General features: G+C 39.3%; 1 protein-coding gene across 1 annotated transcript; it reads right to left on the bottom strand.

The window, feature by feature from the left end:
* Window positions 1–3,004: 3,004 nt before the first annotated feature.
* Window positions 3,005–3,916, bottom strand: LOC110032698. The gene has a single exon (XM_020736408.1). It carries the CDS (start codon window positions 3,914–3,916, stop codon window positions 3,005–3,007), a length of 912 nt encoding a protein of 303 aa, XP_020592067.1.
* Window positions 3,917–16,130: the final 12,214 nt, after the last annotated feature.

The raw sequence follows: 16,130 nt of genomic DNA, 5'->3' as shown, positions 1-16,130 counted from the left end.
AGGACCGACCTCGAAAAGGGGTGAATCAAAAGGTAATGACTTTTTCGAAAAGAGAATTGACAGGTAAGGGTCAATCTCGAAAGAAAGCTCGAAAGAAAGGTTGGAAGGTAAGGACTGACCTCAAAAGGGGTGAATCAAAAGGTAGAGACTGATCTAAAATGAGAATTGGTAGGTAAGGGTCAATCTCAAAAGAGAGCATCGGAAGGTAAGGTCCGACCTCGAAAGGGTTGAATAAGAAGGTAGTGACTGATCCAAAATGAGAATTGACAGGTAAGGGTAAATCTCAAAAGAGAGCGTCGGAAGGTAAGGACCAATCTCAAAAGGGGTGAATCAGAAGGTAGTGATTGATCCGAAATGAGAATTGACAGGTAAGGGTCAATTCTCAAAAGAGAGCATCAGAAGGAAAGGACCAACCTCGAAAGGGGAGGATCAGAAGGCAGTGACTGATTTGAAATGAGAATTGACAGGTAAGGGTCAATCTCAAAAGAGAGCATCATAAGGTAAGGACCGACCTCGAAAGGGGTGAATCAGAAGGTAGTGACTGATCCGAAATGAGAATTGACAGGTAAGGGTCAATCTCAAAAGAGAGCGTCGGAAGGTAAGGACCAAACTCAAAAGGGGTGAATCAGAAGGTAGTGACTGATCTGAAATGAGAATTGACAGGTAAGGGTAAATCTCAAAAGAGAGCGTCAGAAGGTAAGGACCGACCTTGAAAGGGGTGAATCAGAAGGTAGTGACTGATTCAAAATGAGGGTCAATCTCAAATGAGAGTGTCAGAAGGTAAGGACCGACCTTAAAAGAGGTGAATCAGAAGGTATTGACTGATTCAAAATGAAAATTGACAGGTAAGGGTCAATCTCAAAAGAGGGCGTTGGAAGGTAAGGGCTGACCTCGAAATGGGTGAATCAGATGGCAGTGACTGATCGAAAATGAGAATTGAAAGGTAAGGGTCAATCTCAAAAGAGAGCGTCGGAAGGTAAGGAACGACCTCGAAAGGGGTGAATCAAAAGGTAGTGTCTGATTCAAAATGAGAATTGATAGGTAAGGGTAAATCTTAAAGGAGAGCGTCGAAAGGTAAGGACCGACCTCAAAGGTAATGGGTCAGAAGGTAGTGTTGATTTGGAATGATAATTGATAGGCAATGGTCAATCTCAAAAAAGAGCTTCAGAAGGTAAGGACTGACCTCGAAGGTAATGAAGCAAAAGGTAGCGACTGATTCAGAATGAGAATTGACAGGTAAGGGTCAATCTCAAAAGAGAGCATCGGAAGGTAAGGACCGACCTTGAAAGGGGTGAATCAGAAGATAGTGACTGATTCAAAATGTTAATTGACAAGTAAGGGTCAATCTCAAAAGAGATTGTCAGAAGGTAAAGACCGACCTCGAAAGGGGTGAACAGAAGGTAGTGACTGATTCAGAATGAGAATTGACAGGTAAAGGTCAATCTCAAAAGAGAGCGTCATAAGGTAAGGATCGACCTCAAAAGGGGTGAATCAGTAGGTAGTGACTGATTTGAAATGAGAATTGATAGTTAAGGGTAAATCTCAAAAGAGAGCGTCGGAAGGTAAGGAACGACCTCGAAAGGGGTGAATCAAAAGGTAGTGTCTGATTCAAAATGAGAATTGATAGGTAAGGGTAAATCTTAAAGGAGAGCGTCGAAAGGTAAGGACCGACCTCAAAGGTAATGGATCAGAAGGTAGTGCTGATTTGGAATGAGAATTGATAGGCAAGGGTCAATCTCAAAAGAGAGCTTCAGAAGGTAAGGACAGACCTCGAAGGTAATGAATCAGAAGGTAGTGACTGATTCAGAATGAGAATTGACAGGTAAGGGTCAATCTCAAAAGAGAGCATCGGAAGGTAAGGACCGACCTTGAAAGGGGTGAATCAGAAGGTAGTGACTGATTCAAAATGTTAATTGACAAGTAAGGGTCAATCTCAAAAGAGATTGTCAGAAGGTAAAGACCGACCTCGAAAGGGGTGAACAGAAGGTAGTGACTGATTCAGAATGAGAATTGACAGGTAAAGGTCAATCTCAAAAGAGAGCGTCATAAGGTAAGGATAGGTAAGGACCGACCTCAAAAGGGGTGAATCAGTAGGTAGTGACTGATTTGAAATGAGAATTGATAGTTCTAAATAGTTTGTGGTGTTAAATTTAAAGATATGTGTCATGTGAAGAGGTTGACATTTTCGAGGAAGATATGCAAAATTTTATTGGGTTTTGTACAGAATGTGCAACTCCACTTTTTAATTTAAAGACATGTGCTGTATGTAAAGGTTGACATTATTGAAGAGGATTTGTGAAAATTTACTATTTTTTTTTGCACAAAATATGAAATTCTGCGGGGATGTGAAGAGAATTAGTACAGACAAAGATAGTTGTGCTACGCGAGCAAAGAGTAAGAAATTCCAAAATCGAGAGAATCCACTAAACAAATTTATTTTATTTTCTTGTTGTTTTTATCATATTTAATTTTCAAAAATATGTTTTTCAAATTTTATTTTTAGTTGGTCAATTTTTTTAAAAGATATTTTTTTATTTAAATTTATCATAATTTATATTCTTTTCATTATTTTTTTATTTGAAAGTTTCTTTTTTTCTTTAAATGTTTGTTGTTTTGTTCTTCGTTCATTGTAGTTGTGAACCAACACATGGTTCAATGGCTTTTATCCATCGCACCGAGAAGGGTAATTGAACAATCAGACAAATTTTCCGAAAGGAATTTCAATAATCTGCTTTAATAAAATATTACAGATGAAAAGTAGGCCAATGCCTCAAAAAGAGTACAATATGCAAACTGCATGAAGTTACATCTAGAATGTGTCATGTCCAGTACATATCATGGATTGATCAAGTTTGATACATATCATATCTATAATGTAGTAGAGAAGAAAGAGAAGCTCTCTGAATATCTATCCCCTTACGAGTGAGCTCGTGATCAAGCTGACCCTCTGAGCCATGTTCCAGAACAAGGGTTCCCTTCACGTGCGCCTAGAGGTGCAACCTTCTCATAGCTCATACGGTAGCAGTTCTTCAAGTTCAGAATCCGGCTGAAATCCAAATAGTATTTTATTGTTGTCCATTCGTCGAAATATCACAGACACCCTACGACGTTGTACTTTGGGAATGCAGTGCTTGACAACGTCTGTACCGTTGCCTTTTAGAACAAGCACTGAACCAATCGGTAGTGGAATCTCTACAGATCCTTTGAATTCTCTGGGGCTGAGGACATGTATTTCTTTCTCAAAGAGAATATTGCTTTCACTCATGAATGAGACTGTGCAGAAGGGCCTTACAAAATCATGATGATCAATGTGAGGAGGTATGTAGTCTCCCTCGTCATATGGATTGATGATGCAGTTGTCTGTAATGCAGTCAAATAGTAGTATGTTCCATCGAACCATTTGTTTAATCATCCATTTGACCATCGGGGGTAGCAGATCCACTTGATCGTACCTGAGAATCCCGGGAGGATTTCCTTGCCTGTCGTTTGTGAAATTATAGCAGTATCCGCATTGTATTGTAATCCTTCCCTTTCCTCTCATCCATTTCCTTGGCTCAGAGTAGGTTCTTTCCTTGAGCAATCCTGCTCGACCTCTATCTCTTAAGTTAAAGATACAATCCAGAATGCTTTGTTCATCTTTTTCTAAAATGACCCTGGTATACAATTCCAGTCCTTCCAATATATTGACGAGTTCTCCACGGACTTCTTTGTAGAACTCAAAGCTTCTTTTGTTGACTTTGCTGATTTTATAATACTCTGTTGTGTCGAGGATGGGCGACTGACATGGACAATCCCTCATTTCATTGTTGATAGGAATCCAGACTGATGCCGGTGTTACCTCTAACGGGATGTATGACTTGGAGTCCATCAGAACATATGGCTCAATATACCATGGGTCATATTGTTCTGTACCCATTGGGACGTATGCCCCCTCCATCTGGCAATCACTGGTCTGAGATTGATCGTCATTAGAGGCATATTCTTCAAGAGTGCTGAAATGCTCCAAGTGCAGGACATTACAGTCCAGACATTCGACAAAAGCTCCTGTAGCTGATGCTTGTGGTGGTATTTCAACGTTTCAAGTAGGGTAACTCGCATAAAGGTCATCCAAGGCTGGCGGTACTTCTGGCTCTTGAACATACCCAGATTCCTCATATGTGGTGGGCAGGCTAGAAGAATTTTCCTTCATATCTGGTTCATAGATGTGTCCCTCTGGAATGGGGACGAGTTGGTTTTCTATTTGTTGTTGACGTCTCTTTTCTTCTTTCAAGAGAGCTCTGTGCTTACGATGGTTGGCATTTCTCTGTTGACTCCTCCATAGTAAAGCGAACGATATCCTACCGTTGTTAGTAGCAACCAAGTTTCTGGCTGGAGTGGCTACCATGGATGGTCGACGATTGGTTCCTTCAATGGGATTGTGTTGTCTTATCACCTCTTTCCCCTTCAGTGAGGGATTGCTTTTGGATCTGAATTTCAGAAGTGAGGGCAGTCCCTCCTTTTCTTGACTGCTAACTACATCCATTAAAGGACCTTCATAGTCCATGTAGATTTCATTAAACTCCATGTTGAAGTCAATAATGCCACCTTGTGGTGCCATCTCCTCATTAAGCGCGAGGTTCCAGCCATCCTTGAAGGCAAAGATCAACTTCTGACCTGACATTTTTCTGTAAACAAGAAAAAAAAATATCAGTGAGTTAAAACTTAGTGTGAACAAGAACAAAACAAAGTTTTTTAGTTAGAGGAAATTTTAATTTATTTTGGCGAAGAAGTTATTTATTTATGTATTTATTTTGTTTAATTTAGTAGAATATTAAATTTAAACTTAAAGGTAGAAAAGAGAATTGCACTGTGTAATTTTCCAAATTCTTCATTAAATTAAAGTTACTTACAAAATCTTTGGACCCAATCATAGACTTTTGGCCACATAGATAAACCCAAATTGATCAAAATTTTACAATTTTCAAATCAAGCGGCGATAAGCAACGTTAGTTTGCGTAGTATGTTTTTAGGTATCGTCTGTTGATCAGCATCATGAGTCTTTTACCCCGAAAATCTACTAATTGGTAGACTCCCCATGCATAAACCTTTTCAACGACAAATGGTCCCTCCCAAGTTGGCTCAAATTTTCCACCAATCTTGCGGCGTGTAAGAATAGGCCTTTTGAGCACAAGGACAAGGTCAACAACTTTTAATGTCCTTGGGCGGACCAATTTATCGTGAGCTTGCACCATCTTTGCCTGATAAAACTCTAAATATTGCTGTGCTTCAAGTTTTCCATCAAGATTCTCTAATTATTCAAGTTTGAGCTTTGCACTTTCCTTTATTGTAAGTTGATTGGCGACTACGACTTTGAGAGACGACGTCTAAATTTCTACACGAGCATGTAAGGTGTACATTGAGTGGGAATCATGAATGTTTGAGTCCTGAATGTTGTTCGGTAGGCCCATAAAGCTTATAGCAATTTGTTGTGCCAATCTCTTTTATTTTCATCGAGTGTTTTTTTTTAAAATCTGTACCAATGTCTTGTTGAAGGCCTCAGCCAATCCTTTTTTTTTGGATAATAAATTTTAGAGTATCTCCAATCTATTTCGTGTATTTTGACGAAATTGTTGATTTTTGTACTTTTGAATGTCGTCCCGTTGTCGGAGATTACTCTGTGCGGTACACCAAAATGGTAGATCATTTGGCTTTTGAAGAATTGAAGGACATGCTGTGCTGTAACCTCTCATAGCGGTACTGCCTCTGCCCATTTAGAGAACGGTTCTATTATGTCCGTGCCCCAACACTCGAATGACCACGAAGCAACAGTTGGGTGTAGCACATTCGGAGATTGGTGCGATTCAGAGGTTGGTGCAAGACCACCCCATGCACTTGGCGCTGGTGACATTTTCTAGCTGTCTCCATGTAGTCAGATATCATTGCTGGCCAAAAATATCCGAGTCTTTTGATCTTCATTTTCATCTTTTGCCCTGACTGGTGAGCGCTACACAATCCGATATGTACTTCTTTGACAATATTTTGTGCCTCGGCTCTGCTTAAGCACCGTAGCCACATCTGGTCGAACAATCTTTTGTAGAGGACACCACCAACCAAGGCGTATGATATAGCCCTTTTTGTAATGTGATGTGCCTCAGACTTGTCTTCCAATAACTTTCCAGTATGAAAATATTCGATTAATGGTTTGTGCCTATCTTCGTTGATATCCACAACTGCAATCGTTGTTTCCTCTTTTCTGAGCTTGTGTAGAGTGTTGAGGTTGATTCAATACAGAACTTGTCTTCATTGTACTGTGATTTCAATGGAATCCTCCAGAGGACATGCTAATTCTTTAGCGAGTTTTGCTACTACATCAGCATGGGCATTTTCTCCCTGAGGAATCCGATAGAAAGTCACATTGAGAATTTGTTCCAGCAGCTTCATCGTGTAACAGTGGTATTCTGCTAGTCTTGGTTTCAAAATTTTGTATTGTCCGGCGACTTGCTAGATACAAGTTGAGAGTCACCGTAGATGACAATATCTATTATGTCCATTGAAATTACCAACTCCAACCCTATGATTAAGGCTTCGTATTCTTCTTTATTGTTGGTGCACAAATCCTTCAGGTGGTATGAGAACCTCAACATACTTTTATCTGGCGTGATAAAGATCAAACCGATACCTGCTTTGCCTTGTATAACTGCGTTTGAGCCTTTGTCTTTTATAGATGATGAAGCACCGTCGAAGTACATTTCCTAGCATTGCATACTGAAGAATTCCATTTATAGTACTTGTTATTCTGGTAGTTCGTCAAGAGGAGACCTTGCAGGAAGTGGGTGTGCAACGAGGAATTCTCCTAAAATCTGTCCCTTGATAGCATGGAGGGGAATAAAATTTATATCGAACTGCAATAAGATCATCAACCATCATGCTAGACGTCCAGAGAGTGTTGATCAGGTCATCAAATATTGCAACGAATTAACTTTCGAGATTAGGGTAATTTTATGAGAGAGCATGTAATGTCTAAGCTTTTGGGCATAAAAAATTAGTGCCAGACAATGCTTCTCAATAGGTGGATACCTCATGTCCGTCGGTATGAGACGACGACTTAAGTAGTAGTGTGCATTTTCTTTACCCTCATCGTTTAGTTGGGCTAAGAGGGCTCCAAGAGAGCCGTTTAAAGTTGTGGTATAAAGTATCAATGGGGTTCCCATAGGATAGGGCCTGCAAAAACAGAAGATGTCATTAAATATTGTTTAACATCCTCGAAGGCCAGCTGACATTTCTCTTTTTAATTAATTCCGAGAAGGGCTGACAACTACCTAAGAGATTAGAGATAAAACATCTCAGATATGCCAACTTCCCCTGGAAGGAACGTAGTTGTTTCAAAGTTTTAAGGGAGACATTTCCAAGCTAGCTTTAATCTTATCTGGGTCAATCTCGATTCCCCGATGACGGAGAACGAATCCTAAAAATTTCTTGGAGGTAATGCCAAAGGCGCACTTTAAGGGATTCATTTTAAGGTCATATTATCGTAACCGTTCGAACACGATCCTCAAATCGTATAAATGGTTTATTTTTCATTTTCTTTTGATGATCAAATCATCCACATAACATTCCACTTGATTGTGAATGAGGTCGTAAAAAATCTTCGTCATTGTTCGTTGGTATGTAGCTTCAGCGTTCTTTAACCCAAACGACATCACTGTGTAGCAGAAAATTCCGATCGGTGTCCTGAAGGCTGTAAGTGCTGCATCCTTGGGAGCCATCTTAATTTTGTTGTATCCTGATGATCCGTCCATGAAAGAGAAGATTTCATGTGTAGAAGCGATATCCACCATCATTTCTAGTATTGGTAGTGGGAACTCGTCTTTCGGACATGCTTTGTTTAGATCTCTGAAGTCGACACAAACACGAATTTATCCATTTTTCTTCTTACAGGTACAATATTGGCTAACCATGTGGGGTATTGCTCTTCTTTTACAAAGTTAGAGTCTATTAATTTCTTCACCTCGACAATGACTTGTTGCTCTATTTCAAGGTGCATTCTACTTGGAGTTTGTTTTACTGGGGTTATATTTTTGAACTGCAACCTCAATTGATAGTCCTGACATTTCATCATAACTCCATGCGAAGCAATCTTTGAATTCTGTTAACAATTTTATCAATTCTGAAGATTCTTCATCGTTGAGTAAAGAACTTATAAAGGTAGGTTGGGGTTGTTCTTCAGTCCCAAGGTTAATTTCCTTTAACTCATTAACAGTTGACTTGATTTCCTCCTCAAGTTATGGCGGAGCATTTTCTATTAGTTGATCATTAGAGTCATTCTCTATATCGAGGCAATCCTCTCCTGATTTACTAGTATCAACCATGCATTCTGAATCATCGACTTGTCGCACTGTACCAAATCTGAGACCCTCTTTTGAGTTTGGAGTTCGACTTTTAATATTCCATAATTTTTCAAAAAGTTGTAATATATCTCTTGGCATTTGTTTTAGCAAATTTTCTTGTTGAATTAACTTTTGTACGTAAGGCGAAAAGTTACCAAAAGGTAATTCCATTAATTCATTAGGATCATCATCCAAATTTACATGATTTTAAATATTAGTAGAGGTAGAATCATGGTAAAATTTGATCATCTTTGAACCAACACTACAGACTTCCTTGATCTCTAAACTTTCGAACTTTTGAGGGAGGATCGGAGTAAGGGTCATAGTATTCACATAGTGGTTTATCCGATCATACATTGTTTCATATTCACTTTTCTCCGTATCTTCTAAGGATATCTCGTACTGAGGTTTTTCTATTTTTTCATCATTATTTCTTCAGAACTATCTTCATCACCAATATTGATGGTTAGCCTAGTCCGTTCAACAATTAAATTGATTCTTCCTCGTCCACGCCCCCGGCCTCGACCTCGGGTGCACGAACCAAAGGAAGCTCCACCAATTTGATGTAGAAAGGTGGTGAAAGATCATTGAAGTGGAGTTTAATGACCTCCTTTTTGTGATTTCTTTTAATTTTCACCATTTTTGTCAAAATCTTGTGCGAGAAGATAGTTTTCTTTTGTGGCGCGTAGTAGGCAACATCTTCATGAATTGAAAATGGTTGTAGATCTCCTTTGATGTAGTATTCTTGTCCTTCTTTGGAGTATTTAATGCACTGATGTAGAGATGACGGAACCATGTTGTGTTCATGAATCCATGGCTGACCAAGTAGAGCATTGAAAGAGGTCTCGGCGTCAATGATATGAAACTTGGCGGTTGTTGCTATTTCTCCAACCTTCATAAACAATGTAATCGATCCAAGGGATATTTCTCCCTTTTGGTTGAATTCTCTTAGATTCATTTTATTAGCCGTAAGCTCTTGATTTCTTCAGTCCCAAGGTTAATTTCCTTTAACTCGTCAACAGTTGACATGATTTCCTCCTCAAGTTATGGCAGAGCATTTTCTATTGTTTGATCATTAGAGTCATCCTCTATATCGAGGCAATCCTCTCCTGATTTACTAGTATCAACCATGCATTCTGAATCATCGACTTGTCCCACTGTACCAAATCTGAGACCCTCTTTTGAGTTTGGAGTTTGACTTTTAATATTCCATAATTTTTCAAAAAGTTGTAATTTATCTCTTGGCATTTGTTTTAGCAAATTTCCTTGTTGAATTAACTTTTGTACGTAAGGCGAAAAGTTACCAAAAGGTAATTCCATTAATTCATTAGGATCATCATCCAAATTTACATGATTTTCAATATTAGTAGAGGTAGAAGCATGGTAAAATTTGATCATCTTTGAACCAACACTACAGACTTCCTTGACCTCTAAACTCTCGAACTTTTGAGGGAGGATTGGAGTAAGGGTCATAGTATTCACATAGTGGTTTATCCGATCATACATTATTTCATATTCACTTTTCTCCGTATCTTCTAAGGATATCTCGTACTGAGGTTTTTTCTATTTTTTCATCATTATTTCTTCGGAACTATCTTCATCACCAATATTGATGGTTAGCCTAGTCCGTTCAACAATTAAATTGATTCTTCCTCATCCACGCCCCCGAACTCTACCTCGGGTGCACAAACCAAAGGAAGCTCCACCAATTTGATGTAGAAAGGTGGCGAAAGATCATTGAAGCGGAGTTGAATGACCTCCTTTTTGTGATTTTTTTGAATTTTCACCATTTTTTGTCAAAATCTCGCGCGAGAAGATAGTTTTCTTTTGTGGCGCATAGTAGGCAACATCTTCATGAATTGAAAATGGTTGTAGATCTCCTTTGATGTCTTCCTTGTTGTAATGTTCTTGTCCTTCCTTATCGTACTTAATTCACTGGTGTAAGACGACAGAACCATGTTGTGTTCGTGAATCCATGGTCAACCCAGTAGGGCCTTGAAAGAGGTCTCGACATCGATAATATGGAATTTAGCGGTTATTACTAGTTCTCCAACCTTCATAAGTAGTGTAACTGATCTAAGGGGTCTTTCTACCTTTTTGTTGAATCCTCTCAGCATCATTTTATCTGTCGTAAGCTCCTGAGCATCAATGTCCAAATAGGCCAATGTGTGTAGGCTCATCAAGTTAAGGGATGCTCCAGGATCTACCAAAACTCTGGACAACACAAATATGTCGATGTTAACAGAGATATAGAGTGGACGATTATGGTCGGCGGTACCGAGCAGCAATTCTTAATCTGTGAAGGTTACCCCAGACTGTTCTTTCAACGAAAAAACTTCATCCAAGGATGTGCTGGCCAACTGGGCTAAGCAAATCTCTGGGTCGAGCAAAGCTGTAACCAGAGACTTTCTCATCTCCTTTGATAGGATTAGAGCATCATAGATGCTTAATCGGGCATACAACTTCCTAAGGTGAGCTAGCACGTTGTAATCCACTTTGTATGATCCTCTAATTTTCTCTTGTTTATGTGTTTCTTCCACTGGTGGAGGTGAAGGTAGTTCTTCTTGAGTGATTATATGCTTTCCTTTGTCTATCAGAGCTATTCTTGGGGGTAATACTTTCCCGCTCCTTAAGTTTACTTATGTAATTTCTTCTTTTTGTGGTATCACTGTTGATTCTTCTGGTGTTTCTTCTTTGTCGGAAAGATCAAAGTTGATGGAAAGTGGTGTACTGTAGTGCTCAAGAATTGGCTCCTCACTCTCGGGGCTATCATAACTATTCTCATTGATGTCTTCTTCAGTTTTGTTAATGAGTTTGACAGACTTAAGTACGATTTAAGGATCATTTTGGGAATCAAGATCGAAGTTAGATTGGTCATAATTGATTACGTCATCACTAGAAATAGTTAAAACATAGCCAAAATCATGATCATTATATTCATAAGTCCTTGGAGGGGCAAAAAGATAATCATACAAAGTCAAGGGTTTGAGGATTTTCTTCCTCGAATCCAAGACAACCAATCTAGTAAAGGCAGCCCCTATCCTACCCCCCGTGCTATCATTCTTCGTGATGGCGCTCTTCTTTTTCTTTGACTTTGATGACAACCATTCTGGTAGTGAAATCTTCATCTCGGTCTTGGCAGATTGAAGATTCTGAGGTGTAGTTAGCTTTGAAGCGTTCTGGATTTGATTTAACATCTTCTTACAAACATCTTCTTGGATGATTTGCTCCAAACTGTATCCCATCCATCTCTTTCAGTGTGTAGAAGAATGTTTTGATGTAACCTGAATTTGATTTAGGACCCTGTTAAGTTTATTCCAAGTTGTACTTCATCCATATTCTCTAGTGTACGAATCATTCAGAGAGATTGGCTCGGCCGAAATCATATTTATGGAACCTTTTTTAGGTTCTTTTAAATACTCTTTTGGGATCGTTATATTTCCTTCTTTGAGATTTTTCTCGAGCCAATCCTTAAAGATGAAACAATCTTCTATAGTGTGTCCTAGTAATCTGTGATATGGGAAATAATTTGGTTGATCCTTTTTATCGCCCTCTTTGGGTTTCTTTGGGTCTGGTAGTTTGAACTCGAACTTCTTCATCAAAATTCTAAATATTTTAGATACAACTTCATCTTTGAAAGAGTACACCATTTTTTGTCATTCCTGCCAGTGATATTGTTTTATTCTGAGATGATCCTCCCTGAGGCGGTCTCTGGTTAGACTGGCTATTCTGTTTCAGAACCTGCTGTGAAGAAGATTGACGAGGAACTTCTGCATATATCTTTATTGGTTGTTTTCCTTTATCAACAATTGCAAATGTTCTGGATTTCTTTCCAAACACTCTGGTTGTCTTGGACTTCTCGTGCGAATCCATATATTTGATTTCTTTCTGAAGACTGTTAGCCTTACTGAGTAGCTTCTTGAAAGATTTGATGGTGAGCCGCTTGAGCATGAAAGCTACTGGGGCATGAATGCTTTTGAGTAGGATCTCAATCACATGATGTTCCTGTAGCTGACGTTCACACTTCATGCTAAGGGTTCTCCACCTCAAAATGTAATCCACCAAAGTCTTGTTGGGCTTTTGCTTTTCCATGATGAGCTCTCCTAAATACACATGATGTTGTGCTCCGATAAATCATTTTATAAATAATTGCTCCAACTCGACGAATGTCTTAATCGATCAGTTGGGCAAATCGACATACAAATCAAAACCAACTCCTGACAGGCTGCTGACAAACTGTTGATAGAGTAAAGCATTGTTATTTCTTGTATTGCCACAACTGGCTCGGCGTCCTTTATTCCTTCCCCTGCCACAACTGGCTCGGAAGTGTGCTAGGTGTTGTCTGGGATTTTTGGTCCCATCAAATATCTTGAAGCTTGGGAATACGAAACCCTTAATGAAAGTTACGGCATTGAACTCTTCCAGATAAGGTCTACTTTTTAGATTCAATGCACCACCCTTAAATTGGGTTAAGGCATCCCAAACTTGTTTGACCATTTGCTTGAATTCTTTCTCACGTTGGAGAATCTTTCTTTGATTGCTCATTCCTGTTTGCTGAGACAACCTCTCTTCTTTCTTCTGTAATATGTATGATTTTTGGTTGGTTGATCTCTGGAGATGCTAGTTACGGTGCTTGTGACTGCCCTTCATTAGTGGTCATAGCGGTCATGGCGGTGGCCATCTCTTCTATCCTTTTCTCCAATAGGCTGACTTGCTCATCCCTTAGGAGGATAGCCCTACGCAACTCATCTACGACGTTCTCTTAAGTAGAATATTGAGCGTCACGCGCAGATGTGGTAGCTCTGGGTTCGATCACATGGACCTCCCGGCTTTCCATAAAATCTTCTTTTAGGTAATCGTTATAGTCGAAATTTTCATCATCATCATCGATGGAAACTCCATGTTTCTGAGCCAACTCAGAAATCTTGACTTTAAGCTTTTCAACTTTTTCTTCGATTATCGATTCTTGAATCATCTTAAGATCTGGAGGACCCTGCTGGACATCCTCTACTTGTTCTTCTATCTCGCTGGCAATCATTGCGACAATGTCAGATATTTCGGATCCAGCCTTCATTCCATGATCTTTCCCTGCAGGTTCACTAGACTGTATCGGTGCAGCAACCTTGGGTATCCATACTTTCCTCTTTGAGGATGATGTCTCTGAACGGAGTGTCCTAGCAGAAACATCGGTATGTCGAGGAGAAATATGCTCCCCACGGTGTAGACCAGATACAATTTTAGGTGGCCTCTTTGTATTTTTATTTTTTTCCTTTTTAGGAATATCTTTGTGATGTGTGCTTGTTAGGATTCTCAGATCCAGTCTTGACTTTACTGGTCAACGACCTGTGGTCCTAATAGCGGTGGAATCTGTAGTAATAGTGGCAGTATCAACCTTGTTTCCCAGGCGAAACCAGACGGGAATGCGAGAGGGCTGATTTCCATTTAACTTTTGTTTGGCGGACTTAATGTCCCTTAAAATCTCTTCCTTCATTTGAGGGGATATTGCATGTCCAACTCATTTAAGTAACTCACGAACTGAACAACACTCTTTAACACAGCTAGTCTTTGAAAAATTGAGCTGACTCGAGTGATAAGGGTAGCTCTCTATCCTATCCATGAAGTGATGGTAACGCAACAACAATCTTCTAGACACTCTCGTGTTTGTCGGTGTCTACTAGATGATGAAATCTGCTTCCTCGTAGTAGTGGATATATTTCTGGTAGTTCAAACTCCTCTTGGTGAGGCTCTTCCTCGACAGGTATTTCCTCAGGAGTCTGGGCTTTCGTAGCCCTTCGAACTCTTCTGCTACGGTTTCTCTTTTAAGTTTGAGTTAGCGGTGCAGTTTTTGAACTCGATCCAATTTTGAATATTTGTGACGGGACAACCAATCCCTTAGTTAGATCTTCAATTATCATTACTTCTTTCCCCTTGGCAGCAACGGGGACAGCAGACTTGGTAAATGCCACGACATCAACAGTAGTCTTAGTAGGAAGGAAAGTCCTAAAGATAATTTAGGTCAAATTCAGCAAACGACTCCTGAATTTCCGGAGCAGTGACCTTCATCACGGCGAACGGAGCCTTCCCGAGGATAACCTCGAGGTCTTCAAATCCGGCTCCGAACTTAATGGTGGGAGCAACATTGTGGGCTTCATGGATTGTTGGCAAGTTGCAGGAAAAGGTCAGCGTTGGGTAGACCATTGTAGCAGCTTTAAAACACAGAAAGTTTTGGGTTTAACTATATGGCCAAAACCTTGTAATCTTTAGTGCAAGCATTGAAAATTTACAAAGGTTGGTCTGTAGACTGAGTAAGTCTTAGTTTGTGGGAATGTTTAAAAATTGTTAGTAAAAAAGGTAATTTGAAAGTAGAAAATTTTAATTAATATAAGAAAATTTTAAAGTGCACGCAGCACAACACAATTTAATTTAATTTGAAAAATAGCAAATTAGATTTTGAATTGAGATATGACGTGTTTAGGACCCAATGTGAGACCCATTTAGCAACACACACTGCACAGGTGGAACTAGTCCACCAACACACCTATTGTGGTCCAACCCCTTATGAAGATTTACGGAGTCCTTAATGGCCTTCTGAACCCCTCCATTCAAAGGAGATTGAACAGGTAGTCCTGAAGTCCAAAGGGTTGACCGTACTTTCTCAAGGCAGAAATGGGTAAAACATGTCAACGAAAGAATGTTAATTTTTGTCCAAGAGGGATATGGATAAATTACCGATATATGCAGATAGTACTTTCCTGATTTAAATGGAAAGTGAAACTTGTCCCCAGAGGAGTCGCCAGAAGCTGTCGACACTATTTTGGTTTGGAGGAGTTGCCCGTAAGAAGCTGTCGGTCACCGGAATTAAAATCTCGTAACTTGCTTCAGAAGGATGTTTTAATATTTAGAATTTAAGTTTAAAAGCAAATAATGAAATCAAATTGACCACATATTTTTCATAGTTTTAAATGAAAGTTTGCTGTACCTCAAACCCTGTATCTATCCTGAAGGATAAACACAAGACTTGAGGATGAGGCTCAATCAAATAAACTAAGAAATGTATGACGTCCGTTTGGTCTGCGAAACCATTTTATTTGCCAACAATTTCCCCTATTTAATATGAATAATTAAATAGGGTTTAGATTAAGCTGGGTTCAAGAAAAGTTTCCTATAAGGGCAAGCCCCTATAGTTAATTACAGCTTTAAATGACTGAAGTCATCTAAGAAAACTCTAGATAAAAATCAAGAAATATTATCTTAAAAGGATTCAAAGGAAAAGACTTTTCAATGAAATCGGACAAAGAGGTGTGAAAGGGGAATGAATCAAATTTGGAACATTTTTATTGTAGAATCCAAAGGAGGAAGAACTAGGGGATGACATAGATCCGGAGGAGAACCTCGGTGCCTTCCCAGTTTGTTCTATTATTTGGCATCAGTTTTGAGGAGAAAAATTTAAGTGTTTCATCCTGTCAATTTTATTAATTTAGGGCTTACATTTGTGTGGAACGATCACACAGATAACCTAAGAGATGTGAGGATTTAGGTCGTGACGAACGACAACCTCAAAATCTTAAGACGAGTTAGGGCTTATATTGTACAATAGAGCTGTACAAAGACCTAAAGATGATTTAAGGATTTATGTTGCATGAGCAGACTACCTCGAAGTCCTATGGTTTGGTTGTTTAATTCTAAGGAAAATTGGTTTAGCTGGGGAAGACAGGTTTTGTTGTTGAAGATGGTCATGCTGCTCACCATGCTAGCTCTAAGCTC

The sequence above is a fragment of the Phalaenopsis equestris genome, unplaced genomic scaffold (assembly GCF_001263595.1).
Source record: "Phalaenopsis equestris unplaced genomic scaffold, ASM126359v1 Scaffold001010, whole genome shotgun sequence".
Classification (NCBI taxonomy): domain Eukaryota; kingdom Viridiplantae; phylum Streptophyta; class Magnoliopsida; order Asparagales; family Orchidaceae; genus Phalaenopsis; species Phalaenopsis equestris.
Note: the sequence above shows the minus strand (reverse complement) of the source record. Positions and strands in the feature narration are given on the sequence as shown.

Bases quoted from the DNA above. Each gene is read 5' to 3' on its own strand.
- LOC110032698 (XM_020736408.1), bottom strand. From the start codon at position 3,916: ATGGGTACAGAACAATATGACCCATGGTATATTGAGCCATATGTTCTG.